Source organism: Pristiophorus japonicus, chromosome 16 (assembly GCF_044704955.1).
Source record: "Pristiophorus japonicus isolate sPriJap1 chromosome 16, sPriJap1.hap1, whole genome shotgun sequence".
In the NCBI taxonomy this organism is placed as follows: domain Eukaryota; kingdom Metazoa; phylum Chordata; class Chondrichthyes; family Pristiophoridae; genus Pristiophorus; species Pristiophorus japonicus.
In genome coordinates, this window is record NC_091992.1 from 49,421,790 (window position 1) to 49,442,900 (window position 21,111).

At 40.4% G+C, this 21,111-nt stretch overlaps 1 protein-coding gene across 2 annotated transcripts in view; it reads left to right on the forward strand.

The window, feature by feature from the left end:
* The window catches only part of tmem132e (transmembrane protein 132E), a 999,351-nt gene extending 979,526 nt beyond the window's left edge, over positions 1-19,825 (forward strand). For both annotated transcript variants that reach the window (XM_070857286.1, XM_070857287.1), the window contains exon 9: positions 15,606-19,825. In XM_070857286.1, the coding sequence (XP_070713387.1) occupies positions 15,606-16,817 (1,212 nt within the window). In that variant the 3' untranslated portion in view covers positions 16,818-19,825. The remainder of the gene's footprint in view (positions 1-15,605) is intronic.
* Positions 19,826-21,111: the final 1,286 nt, after the last annotated feature.

Sequence of the window (21,111 nt, forward strand, 5' to 3'; positions counted from 1 at the left end):
AGATATCTGAATTTGGTGGGAGCTTTGAGCTGACATTTGAAGCTGTCAATTCATCAGCTGATTCAATGGCCACTGACCTTCTGCCTCAGCTTCACTGATATGATTTAGGCACAGCGGGAAGCCGATGGGAGACCTGTGAAAGTTAAAAAGCTGGGAAAAAAGCATTGTTAAGTGGCTGTAAATAAGCCACTCATGCTTTGAATTGGGTCCCCCGCCACTGCCTGTCAGGTTTGCTCAGCACTGGCAGACCCGACATCGGGAAATGCAGGTGTGCGAGTTTTGAAAGCGGGTTCCCGACCTACTGTCTATCATTTTATATTTCACAGCTGACCCACCACCGATCGGGTCCGCTGAATACCGGCAAAATCGCGGCCATAGAGACAAAAGTGCAAAGGCCATAGTGCAATTTTCATGTACAAATTAGTGGAGTGTACATAGTGCACACTCTGTCTATTTGTGCCAGGTGATGACAGATTGAAACCACTGTGTACTGAAATCATGAATGGAATCATAGAATGTTATAACACAGAAGCAAACTATTTGGCCTCTCGATTCTGTGCTCGTGTTTTCTCCACTTGAACCACCTAGTCTAATCCCATTCCCCTGTTTGCTCCTATACTTTTTAATATTTTTCTTTTTCGAGCAACTATTCTTACTTCCAAAATGTACTACTTCACTATTTTCTGCTTTGAACCATGTCTGCTAGCCATCTGTCCATCCTTCTGTTTTCCTGCAATCTTTCACAATCCTCACCACAGTTTCTTTCACATGTTACTTCAAAGAATTCTATAAGATTGGTCCAGGATGACCTGCCTTTAAAAATCTGTGCTGACTGGCTCTAATCAACTCATGTTTCTCCAAGTGTTTAGTAATTTCACCCCATATTATAGAACCATAGAATGATACAGCACAGAAGGAGGTCATTCAGCCCATCGTGCCTATGTAGGTTCTTTGGTAGGGCTATCCAATTAGTACGACTCTCCTACTCTTTCCCAATAGCCCTGCAATTTTTTTCCATTCAAGTATTTATCCAATTCACTTTTCAAAGTTATTATTAAATCTGCTTCCACCACCCTTTCATCTAATCTCTTCCTAAAGTGTGATGCCCAGAATTGGACACAGTACTACAGTGATTTATAAAGATTTTGCACAGCTTCTTTGCTTTTGTACTCCATGCCTCTTTTTATAAAGCCAATTATCCCATAGGCTTTTTTAACAGCCATCTCAACTTATCCTGCCACCTTCAAAGATTTGTGTACATACACCCCTATAGTTCTCTGTTTTTGCATCCCCTTTAAAATGGTACCATTTAGTTTATATTATCTCACCTCATTCTTTCTCATTATACGCCCTGATAGTTTACCAACAACTGAAGATTAACTGGCCTATAATTTCCTGCCTTACGCTCGTCTTTATGGACGAGGGTCATAGAAACGTTAAAAATTCTGATGGGTTCAGACAGGTTAGATGCAGAAAGAATGTTCCCAATGTTGGGGAAGTCCAGAACCAGGGGTCACAATCTAAGGATAAGGGGTAAGCCATTTAGGACCGAGATGAGGAGAAACTTCTTCACCCAGAGAGTGGTGAACCTGTGGAATTCTCTACCACAGAAAGTTGTTGAGGCCAATTCACTAAATATATTCAAAAAGGAGTTAGATGAAGTCCTTACTACTTGGGGGATCAAGGGGTATGGCGAGAAAGCAGGAATGGGGTACTGAAGTTGCATGTTCAGCCATGAACTCATTGAATGGCGGTGCAGGCTAGAAGGGCCGAATGGCCTACTCCTGCACCTATTTTCTATGTTTCTATGTTTCTATTTTCCACTATCCAGCCCTCAGACACAATATGAAAAATTATACTTAGAGCTTCTGTTATTTCTTCCTTAGCTTCCGTCTGGAACTTTAGATATAAATCATATACCTAATCCCATTTTATAATGGACCTTTACACCCAGCAAACAGGGAATACTTTTAACCCAACAGTCTGGGGTGGGTTTGAACTCAGTTTCGAGATAAACCCCCACACTACTCAGTCCCCACACCGTGCTTTTACAAAAAATGATCCAGATTGTCTTAAAATTAAGATAAATGAACGCTTTATTTTAGCAACACCACCTTCTTAATGCAAGACCATATTGAATAGCAAAGAGATTCTTCCCAGAAACATTTCCCTGTGAAAGGCTTTGACAATCTAAAACAATATTTATTAAGATAAAAGTCCTTCACAACTGAGAATTGTATATATTAGTTTAAAAAGTGCCTTTGTATAAAATTATAATCTGCACAATGTGTCATGCTAATTTGAATTGAGCAGCAAAGATAAAAGCCTCCCAATGACATCAATCGTTAGGATTTCACTATCTAATGACTCCTGCTGAAATGTGTATGCAGATTATAGCATTAAAACAGGATTAGATTTAGCTGTGATGCCCCATTCAGTCAAATAGCCTTTTGACAATTGCTGAGAATGACCACTTAGGTAAGATACTGGATGATACCTAGTGTCCATGGAGAGTTAGCACCTTCTGGAAAGGAGATGAGAGAAGGGGAGACATTTGGAGAATGAAAGAATAACCATGGCACAAGTTAATACACAGTGGAAATCCATAATATACTCAGATATAGTGAAAAACTTGTTACAGTTTAAAAAAAAATCCAATTCACTTATGTATTAACAGAATAAAAAGACACTCCAGTTATACTGGCATCGTCACCTGCTAATAGGAGTGCTAATCTTTAATTGTTGAGCCATAAATAGTAATGAGATTAATTTATTATGAAGGCTCACTGACACATCTGAGGCTAGTAATTACTGGGTGATATTTCTGGACGAATGCTTAATTAGTAATACGGCAATCTTCTGTCACCATTTTAAAAGGCATTGGCCCAGATTTTGCTCTGGCAGGGCATCTAACAGCATCTTAGTTCGGCTTGCTCTTGCACATTTGCGTTTAAAAAAATTTTCATGGCAAGTTGCTGAAAGTGCGAGCTGATAACGTCACAGCAAGGGAAACGGGGCAACTGTGGCCCGAGTATACAGGGCAAGCAACTGTGTATCTCCCTAACTAATCATATTGAAAGATTGTGAAATTAACAGCGCAAGGACTAAGGAAATGTAAATTAGAGTAGGTGAATTCAATGTTAACTCAGGCATAAAACGAGAAATAGAGAAGAAAAGAAAGATTGGATTAAGAGAGAAAAAAAGAGATAGAAGGGAAATGTTTAAAAAAACGATGTTTAAAATTTTATGCTTTTTAAATCTCCAACAACAATTAAAACCTGAAGGAATAAGACTCCACACTTGTAATAGTTTAACCGCATCTGCCCTTCACCTAAAGTTGCTGTACCATTTGCCCATAAATAATGGTGAGCGCCATTAGCCTCACTTTTATTTTGACAGGAAAATCTGGGCCATTAACTCACTTAAAATGAAAAAATATTTCCTCCTAAAATAGTGAACAGAGAAATGTAATGTGAACATATTGAGCATTGTCCACTAATTTAATGAAATAATTTCTACTGTTATGTGATTCTAATTATAAGATGTATAAATTTAAAATTTGCGTCCTTGTTTTCAAATCCCTCCATGGCCTCGCCCCTTCATATCTGTGTAATCTCTTCCAGCCCCACTAACCCCCGAGATATCTGCGCTCCTCTAATTCTGGCTTCTTGAGCATCCTTGATTTTAATTGCCTAGGCCCTAAGCTCTGGAATTCCCTGCCTAAACCGCTCAGCCTCTTTACCTCTCTTTCCTCCTTTAAAACGCTCCTTAAAACCTACCTCTTTAACCAAGCTTTGGTCGTCTACCCTAATTTCTCCTTACATGGCTCGGTGTCAAATTTTGTTTTCTAACACTCCTGTGAAGCGCTTGGGACGTTTTACTATCTTAAAGGCGCTGTATAAATGAAAGTTGTTGCTGTTATAATGCAACTTTTAAACATGTTAATTCCAGTGAAACTGCAGGAAATAATCCATCTTTTCGGCAATAAGCTTTCTTTCATGAAGTACGCAGTCAACTTCAGGTTATGGTGGTACGATGAAGTGGCAGAAAATGTCGTGAATTCAGGTCAACTGCAGTTCAGGACACAGTTTTAGGATCACTAGTTTAATCAGTCTGTGTAATAAACGTAGAGTCAATCTCAGTAAGTAATGAACTGCTTACTCTCTTTCATCAAACTGCCAGTCAGTAACACTCAATCAGCTGGCTCCTGATATAGTGTGATTGTATGCTGGTGAAATATTGTATTATAGAAGCTTTTCAACTGTAATATTGTATTGAGACCATAGCCAGCTTAGAATTAAATGTTTGATATTTATTTTTCACAAAACAGAAAATCCTTGGTGGTCAATATATTTCTTCTAACCTTAACATTTGAGACTTTAGCCATGCATGTAACTGCAACATTGTTATTTTCAAAATAAGCTGGGCTAATGCCGCAGGTCAGGAGACTGCAAATTGGAGCTGTAGCTGAATAATAAATACACATGGCACTGCCATACTTTCAACCAAATGGCCATTCTCCAGTCCATCATACAGAATACAGATATCAAGAAATATTTAGTGATTATTTCAAATTTTTTTCATGAGGGCAAAAGCCTCATAACTGGTGACTGGTGCAGGAGTGTGATTTATCAGTCTTTCAGAGAGAAAGAAAGTCTGGAACTGAGCCACTGGTGAAGTATTCAGTCTGCTCTATGGACACGCTGCTTCCCTCTCAGAACTCTAAAGCCGAAAGGTTTAACGCTTAACCTTTGCAAAATACTACCTCTCTCATTAAAAAATAAGTTATAAATCACTCTTAGTGTTATTAGCGGATAAATGCTTAACGAATTCTTATGATGTTCTTCATCCACTATTTTATGTCAGGTGTTAAATCATTTATTTAAATTGGGTTATTACTTTTGTTAAGAGGCATAAAGCATTCAACTTCCTATTATTGCCAACAGTGATTTATAGTCTAATGACAGGATTTATTTGTGGATTCTCGGCCTTGTATAATCCTACAATTTGGGTCTCTGCAGTGACATTTCCTTTGCTGGAAGTCAATGCTCTGGAGTCTGATTTAAATCACTATCAGGAAAACTTGGGCAGCATAGGTCCATTAACTGTAAGAACTTTGGTTGACAGCCTCTGCAAATCCACAGTTTACATAGAAATTTACAGCATAGAAACAGGACATTTGACCCAACAGGTCGATATCGATGTTAATGCTCCACATGAGCCTCCTCCCATTTTACTTCATCTCACCCTATCAACATATTCTTCTATTACGTTCTTCCTCATGTACTTATCGAACTATCCCTTAAATATATCTACGCTATTTGCCTCAACTACTCCTTGTTGTAGTGAGTTCCACATTCTAACTACTCTTTTGATAAAGAAGTAATTGGATTTATTAGTGACTATCTTATATTTATAGCCCCTAGTTTTAGACTCCCCCACAAGTCGCAATATTTTCTTTGTGCCTACCTTATCAAACCCTTCATAATTTTAAAGACCTCTTTAAGGTCTCTCAGTTCTCTCTTTCCTAGAGAAAAGAGCTCCAGCCGATTCAGTCTGTCACAGTTTGAGAAACTACAATTTTATGCAAAGATATGTGGGAAATATTTTTCTTTGTAAGCCCTGCCCCCCAATGCGATTGAGAGGACAAAAATATAATGAAGTGATTATCTGCACAAACATTTTTGTGTCCTTCTGCACATGTGCATGGTGGACCCTACCCCTTATTTGCGCATTTGGTCAATCTGGTCGAGCATGTGCAGTACGATATATGAGGAAGCCAGAAGTGGGGCCGAACCACGTTGCCGAGCTTGGAGCTGCTGCTTTCATAGGATTACATAGGATATACAGCACAGAAACAGGCCATTCAGCCTAACCAGTCCATGCCGGCGTTTATGCTCCACTCGAGCCTCCTCCCATCTTTCCTCATCTAAATCTATCAGCATAACCCTCTATTCCCTTCCCCCTCATATGCTTGTCTAGTCTCCCTTTAAATGCATCTATACTATTTGCTTCAACCACTCCCTGTGGTAGCGAATTCCACATTCTCACCACTCCTTGGGTAAAGAATTTTCTGCTGAATTCCCTATTGGATTTCTTGGTGACTATCTTATATTGATGGCCTCTAGTTATACTCTTCCCCAGAAGTGGAAACATTCTCTCTGTATCCACTCTATAAAAAGCTTTCATAATTTTAAAGACCTCTATTAGGTCACCCCTAAGCCGCCTTTTTTCAAGAGAAAAGAGACCTGATATGCATATCATCAGCCATGATCTTATTGAATGGGCGTAGCAGGCTCAAGGGGCCGAATGGCCTACTCCTGCTCCTAATTCTTATGTTCTTTTAATTTAATTCTGCTGTGAAGCCCCTTGGGATGTTTTACTGGGCTAAAGGCACTATTGTTGTTCTTATACCCTCGCATTTTCTGCAACCTCTCCAGTGCCTCTTTATCCTTTTTATAATATGGCGAGCAGAACTTTACGCAGTACTCTTAAGTGTGGTCTAACCAAGGTTCGATACAGGGTTCACATAACTTTCTTACTTTTCAATTCTAAACCTCTAGAAATAAACCCTAGTGCTTGGTTTGCTTTTTTTATGGTCTTGTTAACCTGTGTCACAACTTTTAGTGATTTGTGTATTTGTACTCCGAGATCCCTTTGTTCCTCTACCCCACCTAGACTCGCACACTCCAAGTAATAAGTGACCTCCCTATTCTTTCAATCAAATAGTAATACCTCACATTTATCTGTGTTGAACTTCATTTGCCAATTATATGCCCATTCTGCAAGTTTATTAATGTACTCCTGCAATTTGTTGCAGTCCTCCTCAGTATTGACTACCCGCTCCCCCCCCCCCCCAATTTAGTGTCATCCACAAATTTAGAAATTGTGTTTTTGATTCCAAAGTCTAAATCATTAATATAAATTGTGAACAACAGTGGTCCCAACATTGATCCTGTGGAACACCACTACCCATCTTCTGCCACTGTGAATAGCTACCTTTTACCCCTACTCTCTGCTTTCTATCTTGAAGCCAGAAAACTATCCATTCTGCTACTTATTCCCTGATGGCGCATTCTCTGACCTTGTTCATCAGTCTATTATGGGGTACCTTATCGAAAACCTTTTTAAAACCTAGATAAATTACATCTACTGCATTACCCTTCTCTACTCTCTCTGTTACATCTTCAAAACATTCAATGAGGTTGGTCAAGCAAGACTTTCCCTTTTGAAATCCATGTTGACTATTCATTATTCTACTTTTGATTTCTAGATGTTCTTCTGTTTTTTTCTTTAGTAGGGATTCCATTATTTTTCTTACCACTGATGTTAAGCAAGCTAGTCTATAATTCCCTGGATGTGCTCTATCCCCCTTATGTTAGCTATCCACCAGTCCTCTGGCACTACACCTTTTTCTAATGAATGATTAAATATGTGTAGTAATGCCTCTGCTATCTTTTGCCCAGATTCTTGAAAAATTCATGGATACAATCCATCCAGGCCAAGAGTTTTATCCTCTTTCAGTTTGATTACTTTATTTAATATAGCCGATCTTTTTATTTTAAATGCACTTATCTCATTACTAATCTCATCATCCAATGTCTTGTCCGTTTGCTCTTATCTCCCTAGTAAATACTGAAGCAAAATAATTCTTTAATATTTCTGCCATCTCTCTATTGTTACCTGTGGTATTATACTGTCTGTCCCTTCATGATCCTATTCCCATCTCAGCCTTCCTTTTTTTTTTGATGTGCCTGTAAAATATTTTACTATATTGTTTTATGTTCCTTAATAATTTAATTTCATAGCTCCTCTTTGCCTTTCTAATTGTTTTTGTGACTTCTCTCCTAATCTCTTTGTTTTCTCCCTTATCATGCACTCTGCTGCTGTGTATGTACTTAATGTATGCCTCTTTCCTTACCATCAATTGTTCCTTTGTGGCTTTATTCATCCATGGAGTCTCATTAGTATTTAGTTCATTCTTTTTAGTTCATTCTTTTTACTTTGCTAGTGGGGAGGGTTTAAACTAAAAAGGCAGGGTGATGGGAATATATGCAGGGAGGCAGAGGGAAGTAATAAGGGGGCAGAAGCAAAAGGTAGCAAGGAGAAAAGCAAGAGTGGAGGGCAGAGAAATCAAGGGCAAAAATGAAAAAGGGCCATGTTACAACATAATTCTTGTTATGTATTGTCCATGTACATTAAATGTATAGTTACAATGGTGCGCCACAAGGGGTACTGTGGTGGGAGACCCGAAAGTACCTGCGAGACAGAGTATAAAAGGCTGCCCACCACACCTGAAGGGCACTCTGGAGTTACACAATAAAGAACCAAGGTCACAGCAGTTACTACAACACCAGACTTTATGGAGTCAGTGATTTGAGTGCTACATACATTACAATTCTAAAAGGACAAAGAGTGTTAAAAAAACAAGCCTGAAGGCTCTGAGTCTCAATGCGAGGAGCATTCGTAATAAGGTGGATGAATTGACTGCACAGATAGCTGTTAATGGATATGACGTAATTGGGATTATGGAGACATGGCTCCAAGGTAACCAAGGCTGGGAACTCAACATCCAGGGGTATTCAATATTCAGGAAGGACAGACAGGAAGGAAAAGGAGGTGGGGTAGCGTTACTGGTTAAAGAGATTAACGTGGATGATGTGGAATCTATATGGGTAGAGCTGCGAAACACCAAAGTGCATAAAATATTAGTGGGAGTTGTGTACAGACCACCAAACAGTAGTAGGGAGGTTGGGGATGGCATCAAACAGGACATTAGGGACGCGTGCAATAAGGGTACAGCTGTTATCATGGGTGACTTTAATCTGCATATTGATACGACTAACCAAACTGGTAGCAATTCTGTGGAGGAGGATTTCCTGGAGTGTATAAGGGATGGTTTTCGAGACCAATATGTCGAGGAACCAACTAAAGAGCAAGCCATCCTAGACTGGGCCTTGTGTAACGAGAGAGGATTAATTAGCAATCTGGTCGTGCGAGGCCCCTTGGGGAAGAGTGACCATAGTATGGTAAAATTCGTCATTAAGATGGAGAGTGACACAGTTAATTCAGAGACTAGGGTCCTGAACTTAAAGAAAGGAAACTTTAAAGGTATGAGACGTGAATTGGTTAGGATAGACTGGAGAATGATACTTAAAGGGTTGATGGTGGATAGGCAATGGCAGACATTTAAATATCACATGGATGAACTACAACAATTGTACATCCCTGTGTGGCATAAGAATAAAAAAGGGAAGTTGGCTCAACCGTGGCTAACAAGGGAAATTAGAGAAAGTGTTAAATCCAAAGAAGAGGCATATAAATTGGCCGGAAAAAGCTGCAAACCTGAGGACTGGGAGAAATTTAGAATTCAGCAGAGGAGGACTAAGGGTTTAATTAGGAGGGTGGAAATAGAGTATGAGAATAAGCTTACAGGGAACATAAAACTGACTGCAAAAGCTTCTATAGATATGTGAAGAGAAAAAGATTAGTGAAGACTAATGTAGGTCACTTGCAGTCAGAATCAGGGGAATTCAAAATGGGGAACAAGGAAATGGCAGACCAATTGAACAAATACTTTGGTTTTGTCTTCACTAAGGAAGACACGAATGACCTCCCCAAAATTCTAGGGGACCGAGGGTCTAGTGAGAAGGGAGAACTGAGGGAAATCCTTATTAGTCAGGAAATGGTGTTAGGGAAATTGAAGGGACTGAAGGCCGATAAATCCCCAGGGCCTGGTAGTCTGCATCCCAGAGTGTTTAAGGAAGTGGCCCTAGAAATAGTAGATGAATTGGTGGTCATTTTCCAACATTCCATGGACTCTGGTTCAGTTCCTTTGGATTGGAGGGTAGCTAATGTAACCCCACTTTTTAAAAAAGGAGGGAGAGAGAAAACAGGGAATTATAGACCGGTTAGCCTGACATTGGTGGTGGGGAAAATTCTGGAATCAATTATTAAAGGTGTAATAGCAGCGCATTTGGAAAGCAGTGACAGGATCGGTCCAAGTCACCATGTTTTTATGAAAAGGAAATCATGCTTGACAAATCTTCTAGAGTTTTTTGAGGATGTAACTAGTAGAGTGGATAAGGGAGAACCAGTAGATGTGGTGTATTTTGGACTTTCAAAAGGCTTTTGACAAGGTCCCACACAGGAGATTAATGTGCAAAATTAAGAACATGGTATTGGGGGTAATGTATTGACGTGGACAGAGAACTGGTTGGCAGACAGGAAGCAAAGAGTGGGAATAAACGGTTCCTTTTCAGAATGGCAGGCAGTGACTAGTGGGGTGCCACAGGGTTCAGTGCTGGGACCCCAGCTATTTACAATATACATTAATGATTTAGACGAAGGAATTGAATGTAATATCTCCAAGTTTGCAGATGACACCAAGCTGGGTGGCAGTGCGAGCTGCGAGGAGGATGTTAGGAGACTGCAGGGGCACTTGGACAGGTTTGGTGAATGGGCAAATGCCTGGCAGATGCAGTATAATGTGGATAAGTGTGGCAAAAACAGAAAGGCAGATTATTATCTGAATGGTGACAGATTAATAAAAGGGGAGGTGCAACAAGACCTGGGTGTCATGGTACATAAGTCATTGAAGGTAGGCATGCAGGTACAGCAGGCAGTAAAGAAAACGAATGGCACGCTGGCCTTCATAGCGAGGGGATTTGAGTATAGGAGCAGGGATGTCTTACTGCAGTTGTACAGGGCCTTGGTGAGATCACACCTTGAGTATTGTGTGCAGTTTTGGTCTCCTAATCTGAGGAAGGACGTTCTTGCTATTGAGGGAGTGCAGCGAAGGTTCACCAGACTGATTTCCGGGATGGCAGGACTGACATGAAGAAAGACTGGATTAACTAGGCTTATATTCACTGGAATTTAGAAGAATGAGAGGGGATCTCATAGAAACAGATAAAATTCTGACGGGATTGGACAGGTTAGATGCAGGAAGAATGTTCCCGATGTTGGGGAAGTTCAGAACCAGGGGTCACAGTCTAAGGATAAGGGGTAAGCCATTTAGGACCGAGATGAGGAGAAACTTCTTCATTCAGAGAATTGTGAACCTGTGGAATTCTCTTCCACAGAAAGTTGTTGAGGCCAGTTCGTTAGATATATTTAAAAGGGAGTTAGATGTGGCCCTTATGGCTAAAGGGATCAAGGAGTACGGAGAGAAAGCAGGAATGGAGTACTGAAGTTGCATGATCAGCCATGATCATATTGAATGGCGGTGCAGGCTCGACGGGCCGAATGGCCTACTGCTGCACCTACTTTCTATGTTTCTATGTTAATATATCAGCTTTCCTCCAATCTATTACCCTGGTTTTCTTCATACCTTTGTCCTTCTCAATTATCATCTTAATGCATATTATATTATGGTCACTGTTGCCTAGATGTTCCCCTACCTTCACTTCTCTTACCTGCTCTGGTTCATTCTCCATTACTAAATCCAATCACGAATCCTCCCTTGTTGGGCTTTTTACATATTGGGTTGGAAAGGAGTCCTGCACACATCCCCTTTACCTACCTCTTCTGTCCAATTAATATTGGGGTAGTTAAAATCCCAACGTGCTTTTTATTTTATGATTTTTACTCATTTCCCTCATTTGTTTGCATATTTCTTCCTCCACCTCCCTTCCAATATTAGATGGTCTGTAGACTACACATATTAGTGTGGTTGGTCCTTTACTATCTTATATCTCTATCCACGTGGATTCTATTTTTGTCTTGCTGATAGCTGCGTCACTTTTTTCTACTGCCATTATGTTATCCTTAATAAGTACAGCTACTCCACCTCTCCTTTTTCTCTTCTTTTTCTAAATATGTTATACCCTGCAATGTTTAATTCCCAGTCCTGATTTTTCTGTAGCCATGTCTGGTTCCTCGTAACACATGATTGCCTCCAGCTCCCTTGTTTTATTACGAACACTGTGTGCATTGCGGCACAGCCAGTTTAACTCATTTTTAATGGATTTCCACTCACTTTATGTTTAACCATCTTTTTAGAGTCCTGGGGCTGGATTTTAGGCTTTTAGGCTTTTATGTTTTTGGGGCAATATTCCAGAGATTATTACCTTCGAGGTCCTACTTTTTAATTTAGAGCCTAACTCCTGATACTCTTTCAGCAGGACATCCTCCCTGTTCTTACCTATGTCATATATTCCAACATGGACCATGACAACTGGATTTACCCCCTCCCTTTCCAAGTTCCTTTCCAGCCACCATGAGTTATCCTTTACCCTGGCACTAGGTAGGCAACACACCCTTCGGAATTTCCGTTCTTGGGTGCAGAGGACGCTATCTATCCCCCTAATTATAGAGTCCCCTATCACTACCACATTCTTCTTCTGCTCTTACCCCCCACCTTGGACAGCCTTCTGAGCCACAGTGTCTTGGTCTGCATTGTGGCTGTCCCTGCAGTCTTTTTCCTTGTCCTCACAGATAGCGAGTACATCGTACCTGTTGGACACGACCAGTGTCTGTGGGACCTCCTTCTCAACCTCTCCTAATTCCCCGCTCCCTAACAGTCACACTTTCCCTTTCCTGAACCTGTGCTTTAATCTGGGGTGTGACTGTACTCTGGATAAAACAGTCCAGAAATTCCTCCCCCGACCTTACATGTCGGAGTGTCTCCAACTCACACTCCAGTTCAATGACTGTGAGCCGGAGAGATTCAAGATTTGTGTTTGCTTGTTGTCCACAAACTCCCACATACTGCAGTCCAGACACACAACCTGCTCTGCCTTATTTTATTAATTTAATTAGTTAAAGTCTTTTTCAATGATTATTTAGTTATATTAATTAGTTATCAATGTTGATAAAAGCAGCTGATTGTTGGTTTTCAGAAAACGGTCTTCTTCTTCCAAGTTGCATCCTCAATTCCAACCTTTCAACACATTGCATATGTATGTCATGAGGATGAAAAGAGAAGTTTTCAAAAATGCCTATTAAGGCACAAATCTAGATTTTCATAAATGACCGTGTCCTAACTTGCACCAAGTCCCGCTCACCCATCACCCCTGTGCTCGCTGACCTACATTGGCTTCCGGTTAAGCAGCTCCTCGATTTCAAAATTCTCATCCTTTTTTTCAAATCCCTCCATGGCTTCGCCCTTCCCTATCGCTGTAATCTCCTCCAGCCCCACTCCCGCCCACCCACCCCGAGATACGTGCGCTGCTCTAATTCTGTCCTTTTGAGCATCCCTGATGTAATCGCTCAACCATTGGTGGCCATGCCTTTAGTTGCCTAGGCCCCAAGCTCTGGAACCCCCTGCATAAACCTCTCCGCTTCTGTACCTCTCTTTCCTCCTTAAAAACACCCCTTAAAACCTTTGACCAAAGCTTTTGGTCACCTGCACTAATTTCTACTTGCGTAGCTCAGTGTCAAATTTTTTTTTAAATTTCATAATACTCCTGTGAAGTGCCTTGTTTTAACATTTCACTATATTAAAGGCGCTATATAAATACAAGTTGTTGTTGTAAAGAAATACAAATAGCTTAACATATCTTTTTCACTGACACTGGGCTATATTCTGCTGTCTTAGAGATATGAAAAAGGTTTGCAATGATAAAGGGTACAGCTCTTATCAAGATAGACATTGACAATTTAATTCAGTCTTCAGCTTGTTGCTTATGAACCTTATTCTGATTCCATATCTTCTAAAACGATATTCTGTGAAATTATTCGTACTGCTGAATATTATAATGGCAAATGCAAATAAAGCAGAAGCACAAAAGCCTCCTGCTAATAATATTCACTAAATGAATTGAAAACTTTCTGCCTCATCATATTTTAAGTAGTTTTAGAATTTAATAGATACTCAGAGGAAACCCATTTTAGCGCACAGAACTAAATGGCCAACATTTTGTGTCATTATTTGATTCCGTTGATAAGAATGGAAGCCAGCTTAAATTCTTAAATCTCAGCTTTTTATAATACAAGAAGACACTTACTGCAATCAATGATTAGGGGACCTATTCTGATCCCATGATCATTTTCATTTTCAAAAGAGCCTTGCTTTTCATCTCCCCATGAATTCAGTCAATGCGATTACCTATGCGATTACCTATTCGACAATTGACTCCAAATGCATTTTCATGAACAGTTAAAACAAAGATTTGTGTGAAAAAACACAAATCATGCTCCCCTGGTGTATTTTATGCACCTGTGAGTATGCTCACCTGTGTCAGCCATGGCTCAGTGGGTAGCACACTTGCCTTGGAGTCAGAAGGTTGTGGGTTCAGGTCCCACTCCTGTGAGCACATAAATCTAGGCTGATGCTCCAGTGCAGTGCTGAGGGAGTGCTGCACTGTTGGAGATGCCGTCTTTCGGGTGAGTCGTTAAACCGAGGCCCCGTCTGCTCTCTCAGGTAGATGTAAAAGATCCCACTGCACTTGGGTGAAAATGTTTGGAGTGTCCCCCAGATCGGGGGTCACTTGACCTAATGTTTATTTGTCTCCTTTAAGAGAGTTGGAGGGGGCACTTGTACAATTTGTGCGTTTTCACTGCCCTAAAAAACTCCCCCCCCAAAAAAAGGGCACTTGAAAAGTGTTTGGAGTGTTCCCCCCCCACCTCCTTTTAATCAGGGGGCACTTGATTTAATTGTTTATTTTGTTCTCAACAAAAATACTTGTAGAGAGTTGGGCATGCGGTGTCCACCGGTACGCTCGCAGCCTTCCGCGAGAGGTGGGTGCCGGAGGGACTGGAGTGCATCATCGTCCCCGGCAACCAAATTTTAATTTGATTTATGTTTCTGGCTAAAAGTTAATTGGTTTATTTGTCGGTTTTAGTGCCCCCCTTTAATCAGGGGGCACTTGTATTAAAGTTTGCAACAAAATAGTTGTGGAGAGTTGGGCAAATTTTAATTTGACCGTTTAAAGTTTAAGGTTTAATTTGTTTAAATTGTCGGTTTTAGTTGGAGGGAGCATTTGATTTACATTTGATTTACAGATGCAACGAAAATAGTTGTAGAGCATTGGGAGTGGCTTAGCAAGTCATGTGATGTTCACAAGACTTAATAAAATCCCAGCCAGTTGGATTCAAGGGATCCACAATGAGGCGGTGCTTGTGAGCCTGGTGGATGAATTGGTAATGTCTAGTGTGATTGTTAAACCTTTTGCTGATAAACCAGCTAGTTCTTAATAGCAATGTGTTGCTTTGAATTCTTAAACAAAGAACCCATGAAGCAAATACATTACATCCGGCACCATGAAAATACAGTGGCCCGCTGCCAGTCCGGGCTTACCCTCTCCAATCTGCCTCTCCCCTACAGGACCTGCCTGCTGGCCGAATTGGCATGTGTTCCAATCATGACACCTATTTGGCATTGGTGTTGAACGCGATTCCAATTTCTCAGCCCCAGTGTGATTGCCAGGTAATACTGGGTGTGATCGCCACTATGATAGAATAGCCTGGCAACACTAACTATTTAAGGTCAGTCGTGAAGCAAGGTACTGGAAAATAGGGGTAGCTGTGGAGATGTATTCCAAGGAGAATTAGCACTTTCAGAAGAGGAGGAGAGAAAAGAGGAAATGGCAGGAATCATCTCTCTTAGATCAAATAACAGTTTCAAAAGTAATTATTATAACTTTTTTTTCTTTTTTTAATAGGAAGGTATCCTGAGCACGTGGATTTTCTACAGTGATAATACAGCAGTACCACTGACTCTCTATGATGTTAAAGACTACAACCTGACAGTTAGCACACTGAATGATAAAGTAGTCTCTTCTAACCAGGATTCTGTTTGGTCTTTTATAATAGCAGAAGGTGAAGGGTCAGGTGAATTTATCAAGGTCGAACTGGGGATCTGTGAACCGTGTAAAAAGACCAACCGCAAGAGCGTGCTGTTTGTTACATTGGTCAATGTGAAGGTTCACTTTGGGTCTGACGATGACTCAGAAGAAGACTTAGAAAATACTGGTGAGGATTATGCACCTGATGGAGTTAGATTTGAAGGCAACCCATTTGGACATAAACCGAAAGAGAAGGGTCAATTTGATTTCATGCCAGATACTTCATCTTCAACTGGTGACCGTGAGGAAAGTGTTAGACAGAAGGTTAGCACAACAGTAAAGTCAGCTGTGGAAGAAAGGACTGACTCAAGGATGGAACCAGGCAGGGGCACTGATGGCATGCAGGATAGTGGAGTGCACTTTGATAACACAAGGATGCCTAGCATGCCTCTTGACACTGATATCACAGATCTGCCAAAGGACCTTGCAGATCCTGATGATGAATATGCCCCAACACCAAGGGGTTTGACGGACTTGGAAATTGGAATGTATGCACTATTAGGGGTCTTCTGCCTTGCCATACTGGTTTTCCTAATAAACTGCATTGTCTTTGTTCTCAAGTACAGGCACAAACGTATTCCCCCAGAGGGCCAAGCCAGCATGGACCACTCACATCACTGGGTGTTTCTAGGCAATGGGCAACCCCTTCGCACCCAGGCTGATCTCTCACCCCAGCCTGAAAGTCCTGGTAACCCCTTGGAAAACATCCAGACCTGCTGCCACAGTGACCATCAGAGTAGCGGCAGTTCACAGACAAGTGTGCAGAGTCAAGTGCACAGCAGAGCAGATGGTTCATCCGGGAGCTCAGTAAGGGAACACAGCGAGGATCCACTGCACTCACCCACCTCCAAACGCAAGAGAGTCAAGTTTACCACTTTCACTACACTGCCATCAGAGGAGCTTGGCCTGGCCTACAATTGCATCCCTATAGCCGATGAGGAAGACATTGAGTGGGTCTGCCAAGATATGGGGCTCAGAGACCCAGAGGAACTACATAGCTACATTCAGAGAATAAAGGAGATTGCCTAGGCTGCTGCTGCTTTTCTTTTGCTGCATTTATATTTACCAGAAGTTTGTCACATGTCCAGTTTTTGTTTGGCCCACAGGAGGAGGATGCAATGCGAGTAGATCCGCTGAGCAGGAAAGCACTATAACTTAACGCTTGTGGTCAATTGGCCACCAAAAGGCTGCATTAAACATAATGGATTTGCAGTGAGAAGCTGATCAACCCTTTTGCAAAGATTATACTCTACTGAAAATTGTATTAACAAATTACACCTTACAGGAGACAGAATCTCTTCTTATATTGACATAAAAATGACTTGTATAGCACAGAGGCATACTGTTCGCTGTTAGTCAAAGAAAGCATGCTGGGATTCCTTTGTGTAAGTGACAGTAAAATGAGACAGCATTGGCATCACATGTGAAAATGCTGTATTTTCAACAGACTCCTATAGGCTGCAAACTGCAGCAGATCACATGTAATGCATAGTGAGGGATTGGTTTAAGAGAGTGTAAAACTAAACTTGCGGCTGATAGATATGAAAGAACAAATGTGGTAAAATCCGTACCAAGTAGGTTTACCACTGAACCAAGCTGATTGCTTAAGACAACACTGGTAGTGAAACTAGGTGGCAAATATTGAATTTTAAATAATGTTTTAATCACAATTTGAGTCTACGGTCAGTTTTGTAGCTTGATGACTTATGTTTCATTCAAATTTAGGTTCCATTTCTTTGCAGTGATGGAAGCTGCTGCAGCAAGTGCATGGCATGAAGTTAATTGCAGTTACCGCTGGTTGGTAGGAAAGCTGATACATAAGTGATTAATCAAAGTGATGCAAAGGATAGGTTACTCTGTTTATGAAAAAGGAATAATGTTATATAGCTCTCAGTGAACTGTGACAGCAGCAATCTACAAACAGTACATCTCGTCATTGGCTTCATTACATATTCATTTAAATTTAATATGCATATTTACAATGCAATTTGTTGGAAATGCAGGAGCAGAAATGATCATATATACGAGCTCTTTTAATCACCACAGTAAGAATCAGTTGTGTTCAATTGTAAAACAAACATTTTTAATTTACAGAAACTGGGAACCTGTGATTTTATCCACAAAACAATAGTTACAAGGGCAGTCTTAAAATTAAGACTTCTGGAAGGATTCTTCATATTTGGTTGGGGAAACGAGCAATGGCAGCAAATCAGCATGAAGCATTGACAGAAAATAAGCCCCAGTGCCATTGGCCTTTGTAAATAATTGAAGAGAATTTGGCTCAAGTTGGTCATTAAACTGTGGGGTGTGTGAGGGCGTGCGGTGCTGAACAGATCTTTCTCATCGGTGGAGTTCTAAAAAGAACTAATCTACAGACACCAATGTGAGCTATAGGCCAATAGAATGTGTTCACTAATCCACTAGGCCTAGTTTGAAATGGAAATGTAATGAAAGAGGATTACCAAGGCTTGATAGATAAATGACAAATAGAGTAAAACGTCTCCAATGTGCACCTACTAATTGCTAAATCTCATGAAATTTAGTGTGAGCAACAGGAGTTTAGCAGAAATCTAAACAACTGTAGATCTCCACAGTGAGGGAGTGAGTTAGGTTTATTTCATACATGATTTATTATATGTAGATTTCTATATCATTAAAACCAAACCTCCACACATACCTACTATTAATGAAGCTCCTACTTAATACAACATCTGGCTCAGTCTTCCTGCTGTAACTATGCCTTTGAGTGCACCATTTCCAATTTGGAAACCAGCGTTTCTGATGGTTGAAATATATTTGAGCCCTCTGTCAGCATTGCACAGTGTGTTGATGGTTTCATTCATTACTTCATAAACTACACAAAGAAATCCACCGGTCAGAGATTTCTGACTCTACACTTGGCACCTCATGATCTTTCTGTTCATTAAAATGAATGAGGAAGAAACAGCAGTTGGCAAACTCACAAAAAGAAAATCCCAGCCTCTGCTGTTTAAAAACCTACATAGTAAATACCAGATAAACACTCAGAGCTTAGAGTGATTTAACAGCATGACTGAACTACAAGAGGGTGTATCTCGATTTTCACAAAGTACTGTCAATTTTAGGACATGGTACTATAGCTTTAAATGCATACCACCTTATCAGTTATCCAATGATGTTCCTACTGTCAGTTTTATTTTCAAAAATTATTTATGTCCAATATGGGAGTAAAAGTATGATTTCAGTCTTTGGGCAGTTAACCTGAAGTGGATCGTAAAAGGCATTTCAAATATTTTGTAACAATGAGAAGATTGGTGTTCTGACAATTCTGCCTCAGAAATGGTGCAAAGTATGAACAATGGAGTACAACAGTATAGAGTGCTACAGACGTGTTCTGACACTGGACTCGTGTGCCCACTATCCTGCACTCTTTCCCTGCCCCAACCCCAAACCCCACCAACATCGCTCACTTGGTGACAGAGCTTTCTGTTCTCTTGGCCTTACCCTCTGTGACTCGTTCCCAAAACTTTCCGCCTTGCTACTTCCCTCCCTGCCTTTAAAAACTTCCAGAAAGCCTACCTTTTTGACTGTGCCTTTGGCTGACTTTCCTAAATCGTCCGCCTCTCTCCTCTGTGAAGCGCCTTAGGAGGTTCTGCTCCATTAAATGCAAATTCCAAGTGATTATTGTTGTTCTTGAGATTGTAAAATTTCAAGATTTGTATAATAAATAGCACACAATATATAGTTCAGTTAATCGTTGTTGAAACTAGGGAGAGAGATTTGTACCAAAATCATTAGTATGTTTATAAAGAATTGGTTTATGATGTTTCTGCAACTAGTGCACATAGGAAATCTCCATCCATGGTGACTGAGGTAGCAGGATTGAAGTTTAGAATTGTACAGAAAATACTAAAATTGGAATGGAAATCTATATCCCGAAATTAATGTTGCTGATATTAGTGAACAAACATTTCACGCATTCATATGATATTAATGTGTTTTCATAGATTGATGTCTCTGATAAAATGACATTAAACATTCATCCATTAATGCCATCAAATGTAATTTTTAGATTTATATAACAATCTTATGTTATTTTGTTGTGTGTTTATGAGAGGATGTCACTGGACTCAGAACATGGCAAGAAAACCAGCAAGGCTGAGCCTCACAGAGATCAGATCACTGAAAGGGAGTGTTTTATTTCTTGGTCAACTGGTGTCTGATACATGTGGAAATGAATTCAAACCAAACTATTGAGAAGGACAGTTTCTGTTAACCTGATGCATCATAGCTCCCTGGCTAACAAAGGCAGCAGTTACTGTTGCTACAATTGCCCTTGGAATGCCTGCAGAGGGGAAATCAGCCAGTGCTCCTGCTCCTGATTACTTTCCTTTGGCCCTATTGGAAAGTGCTTGTGTGGGTTGGGTGACAATGTTTTAGCAAATGTTATAACTAGAATACTCAGTACTGCATGTTGGTATACCATGTTTTCCCAATTCATATGGCTGCATACATTCTATTCAAGTTTTTCAAAACCTCATCACTCTTAAATGAGATGCTTTCTTGGTTTAATGATTGCATTCCATAGTTACCCAATGAATATTCAATCATCCATTATATACTCTACAAGCCATCTCATCTATCTCTCAGAATCCTGGATAATTGCAGTCAACGTCTCCACCCATCTATTTGCAGGCCAACCTGTTGAGTGCGTTGCCTCATTAGCCTATATAGTAGCCTGTATGGAGCACGGCAGCTGGTATATCTGCTTGCAGCATTAGGAATCAAGAATCACTACAGGTGATTCTTCCAGGTGACTTGCAAGGTTTAAGCTAAATTGAAAACTCTTCCATCAGCTTTCAAAACCGAAACCAATGATGAGGCTGCATGATGTTGTTATCAAATCAGTGGATGGGTCACGAGTAAAATGACACCAGCTCTTTGTATCAGATGTAAAGTGTAGAGCTAACATGAAACTTAAGTTTTAGTCCCATTATCCTCCTTAATACAATCTAATAAGCATTTTTGTTCTCCTTGTCATGGTCTTGCTCCTTTCATATAAGAATGTGTAATAGTCTTTGCTAATCTATCATCACTCACTGTTTTCTTGTCCAAACCAACAATGTGGTCTTTCGATGATTTAGAGCTTTTGCTCAGTCCACGTTTCTTTCGTATTGTGCCATTTTGAATTCTCTCAAACCCAAGAATGATTATAATGCAGATCAGACAAGCCATTTCTGCCACTAATAATTTTGGTTGTTCTTCTGCCCCAAGGCACCAGGCTTCACTACCATATAGTAAGACTTAAAATCAAGAAGTGATTTTTCACACAAAAAGTGTTGGA